This window comes from Solea solea, chromosome 9, assembly GCF_958295425.1.
Source record: "Solea solea chromosome 9, fSolSol10.1, whole genome shotgun sequence".
Lineage (NCBI taxonomy): Eukaryota > Metazoa > Chordata > Actinopteri > Pleuronectiformes > Soleidae > Solea > Solea solea.
The window spans coordinates 5,100,696-5,104,675 of record NC_081142.1 but is presented as its reverse complement, the minus strand read 5'-3'; the positions used below and the strand labels follow the sequence as shown (position 1 = coordinate 5,104,675).

Sequence of the window (3,980 nt, the reverse complement as noted above, 5' to 3'; positions counted from 1 at the left end):
GGTAAATTGTCTGTATTTACATAGTGCTGTTCTGTATGTGTATTACATGTGTATTTACAACTATAATATTATATAATCCTAATCTATTTACATATACTGTACATATACATACATATGTACCTTTATGTTCATGTAGAATTATGTAGATTTTTGATTCCTTTTTGTTAGTATTCTTAATTCTTTTGCATTTTAATTCCTGGCATAGGAGAAAAATAATTTCATTGCGAGATAACATGTTATTTCTTGCACAGGACAATTAAGCCTGTAAATCCTTGAATATGTTGAAATGTCACAAAGTAACATCCTATTAACATAAAAAGAACAGAAGAACGAGTATCAGAGGCCCTTGTTTTATGCCACTGTTAACCCAAGTTTCCAAGTTACATGAGACATCCAATAATAAATCAAATGCACAACATGTTTTTTGTTCTGACTTCGACCAATTATTGCAAATGGTTTCACGCAGAGTGTTTTTAATGTAATCATTACATTATGTCATTTACAGTGCCAGTCCATACATATATGTTTCTATTGAAACATCAAATTAACAAATGTTCCATATAAAATATAATAGTATCACAGTCATTAGTATACACGGAGACAACATAATAATTACAGTAGGGCTGCAATTAACAATTATCTTCATAATCGATTAATCTGTCGATTACTGTCTTAATTCATCGTTTTAGGTTCACTATATCTCAGAACATGTTGAGAAATGTTGTGGTTCACAAACCAAAAGGTTTGTTGTCATTTTGAATGATTTCTTTGGAGCAAAGAAACCCTCAATACTAAAACTGATTCGCTGATTATCAAAAATAGTTGCTGATTAATTTAGTAATCGATTAATAATCTAGTCATTGCAGCCCTAAATTACAGCATAATCACATTATCACATCTTTTTTACTTAGTTATGTGCTCTCACAACTTACATAACATAACTTTGTGATTTAACGGAGCAGGGGCAGCTGATGTTTACATCGTTTGGACTGCCCTTTTGAGAAATGGTTTTCTGAATGAATGAGTGGTGTGATAAAGACACACATTATCATGTTTCATGTCTATTCTGAATCATAATTTGTTTTGATATTGCTGTAGTCCATCTACTTCAGAGTATCGTATGTTTGATGGACACGCGTGTTCAAGCATAGTCGTCTGTCTATAGTACCTTTGTGGTGCTGAGTGCTTATTTGGGTTACTTTTGTCTTGCTTTCATCTCGGGCCACTTTGACCACTCTCATTCTCCCCCAGGGAATTGTTGCTCACTTCATGTACTGTGTATATATACAATCCCCCTAGATCAACAGTTGCTGATATACAACCTGTCCAAAGTCACTGAAATCATCTTTCTTCCCCATTCTGATACTCGGTCATATGTATGACCATATCTACAACAGCATGAATTTCCCACCACATGATTAGTAGAAGCAGTTGACAGGTTTACCTAATGAAGTGGCGGTGAGTGTATTCTCCTATTCTGTGGATGTGTTTAGTTGACGGGAGTGGTGTAAAACTACAGAATAAAACACCTCAAAAAGTCTGGCTCTAGCGTAACTTCAGTCAGGAAAAAAGACTCTTTCGCAGTAATAGTCACAGCTAAAGCACAGCAACACATTAACCTATCATCTTGCTCTTGTCTTTTTGAATATGTTGTTCTCTTCAGTGCATTCATACTGCTATAATGTACACCCTCCACCTCCCTATCACTGCCTACTTTTTGAAGTATCATCAGATCCAAGATTCCGTCTTCATAGCGCCAGATCAATTCACTTTGTCAGCTGTTCTGTCACATTTATCAAGTCATCTGGTCATCAAACATCCATCTGGACCATCACCAGAACTGGTGGTGCCTCGGCCACTTTGGCCTTGCGACGCAGCAGATGAGTCATGCTCCTGAAGGATGGAGTGGAGTTGAGGAGAAGCTCCTTGAGACCAGCCCGAAACTCCCTGCGAATCAGGCAGTAGAGCACCGGGTTGAGGCAGCTGTTGGTGTGTGCCAAACACACAGTCAGGGGGAAGGCATAAGCCTGCACATTGTAGAAAGCCTTACTGAAGGGCACAATGTCAAACTTAATGAGAACACCCCACAGAGTCAGTGCCTGATTGGGAAGCCAGCATAGGAAGAAGGACAGAACCACGATGATAATAGATTTCGTCACTTTGGAGCGACGATTTTGCCGGCCCTGCTCAGTCTCTGTGCTCCCAGAACCAGCTATGCGTCGGGTGAGAATCAAGCGCAACAACAGCAGATAGCAGACAGTGATTATGATCAGAGGGACAAGGAAGCCAAGCAGAACCTTTTGCAGCTGGTAAAGTCCCAGAAGAAGCTGCGGATCCCAACTGCCTGAGTCAGGAAAGCGCACAAGGCATAACTCCTCATCTGATACCTGGGCACTGGTGGAGTAGATGGCATGAGGCAATGTAGCCAGCAGAGACACAGCCCAGATGCCCAGGCTCGTATACTTGGCCCTGGCAGCTGCTGCCCGCCTGCTGTGCATCTTCAGTGCAGTGGAGATGGAGTAATAGCGTGCCACACTCATAGCTGTGAGGAAGAACACACTGGCATACATGTTCATGGTGGTGACAGAACTGATAATTTTGCACATCACACGACCAAATGGCCAGCGAAAGTCCAGGGCTGTGTCCACTGCCCAGAAAGGTAACGTGAGAACAAACTGGAGGTCTGTGATGGCCAGACCCATCACAAAGCAGTTGATGGATGATTGCTTTTGCCTGTAACGTGAGTGCAACAGATACAGAGCCAGAGAGTTTCCGACCAGCCCGAGTGCACAGACTATAGAGTAGACACATGCTATCATCACACGCACCACCAAGCTAGAGCTGTCGCCTTGTAATTCCATGACAGATTCCCTGGTGAGGAGCTGCAGCCAGCAGTACAGCGACAGGTTACTGCTGGGGGAACCACTGCTGGAGTTCCCAAGGATGTTGTCCTGTAGTATTTGCTGCTCGCATGGGTCTGGAGCCAGTGTTTGAACTCCAGTATCATTCAACTGCATGGCTGGAATCTTTTTGCTCACATATCACCCTGGAAAGCCAAGTCAAACAGCTGAGACAGGGAAAAAAAGAGAGAAAGAAGAAAGAAACTTTGTTTTCATGTCAGTCTAAGAAAAATCCTGCTGTGTCTGTGCCAGCATCTCTCCCACAGGCGCCTCAGATGCTGCTCATCTCCTCTCCTCTGTCCGCGCCACGTACGTTTATAGGTTCCACGAGAACGCGCAGCTGAGCCGCGCGCTCGACGCATTCCACCTCACCAGCATGATTGGACCAGCATACACGCTCTGATAACCGCAGCCACATCAAAGTCAGCCAGTGTGTCCGTTCGGGCTGAAGCTTAATGTATATAGACACAACACCAGCACCTCATAAATCACCGTGTGTGCGCTGCGCTTCTAAAAGACAGCTGTGCAGACAATGCTGCGCGTAAAATATGCAGAGAGTGCGCCTGAGCTGAATAAGCTACAGACTGACACGAACTTGGAGAAGCTGTAGTGCAGCATCCAGAGAGCAACCTCTCTGGATGAGCGTGCTGGGCTCTGCCTTTGCGCATTCCCTCTTTGGTCTCAGTACATTTTATGAACCACCCCGCCCCCGGGTAGCGCAACTTTTTATGGATAAAATGAAACGCATCAGCAGAGTGAACATTTTAAATACAGCATGAAAAATATACTCTTTCATGTGAGTGTGTGGACTGTATAGTGATCTGGAGACCACATTCTCATTCTCTCCACTGTCTGTTGAAATATAACAGTTCTCATAACACTTGTTTTTAACATTTTATGGTTTCATCTAAGTTTTTAATCAGGAATTTCCTAATATTCAATTATATCTGCCCACAGAAATGACAGAAACATTAGTATTAGTAATAGTTATATATAATATAATAAGGGTTGGGAATCGGTATCGGTCTGATACTGGTCAAAATCTCTGGATTGGATATCAGACAGATAAAAATGCAAAAT

General features: G+C 42.5%; 1 protein-coding gene across 1 annotated transcript; it reads right to left on the bottom strand.

Annotated features, from left to right (window-relative positions):
• Nucleotides 1-462: 462 nt before the first annotated feature.
• rxfp3.2b (relaxin family peptide receptor 3.2b) lies at nucleotides 463-3,647 on the bottom strand. Its single transcript, XM_058637645.1, has one exon. It carries the CDS (start codon nucleotides 3,015-3,017, stop codon nucleotides 1,812-1,814), a length of 1,206 nt encoding a protein of 401 aa, XP_058493628.1. The 5' UTR covers nucleotides 3,018-3,647; the 3' UTR covers nucleotides 463-1,811.
• Between the last annotated feature and the right edge of the window lie 333 nt (nucleotides 3,648-3,980).

Coding starts and splice junctions, on each gene's coding strand:
- rxfp3.2b (XM_058637645.1), bottom strand. CDS start 3,017: ATGCAGTTGAATGATACTGGAGTTCAAACACTGGCTCCAGACCCATGC.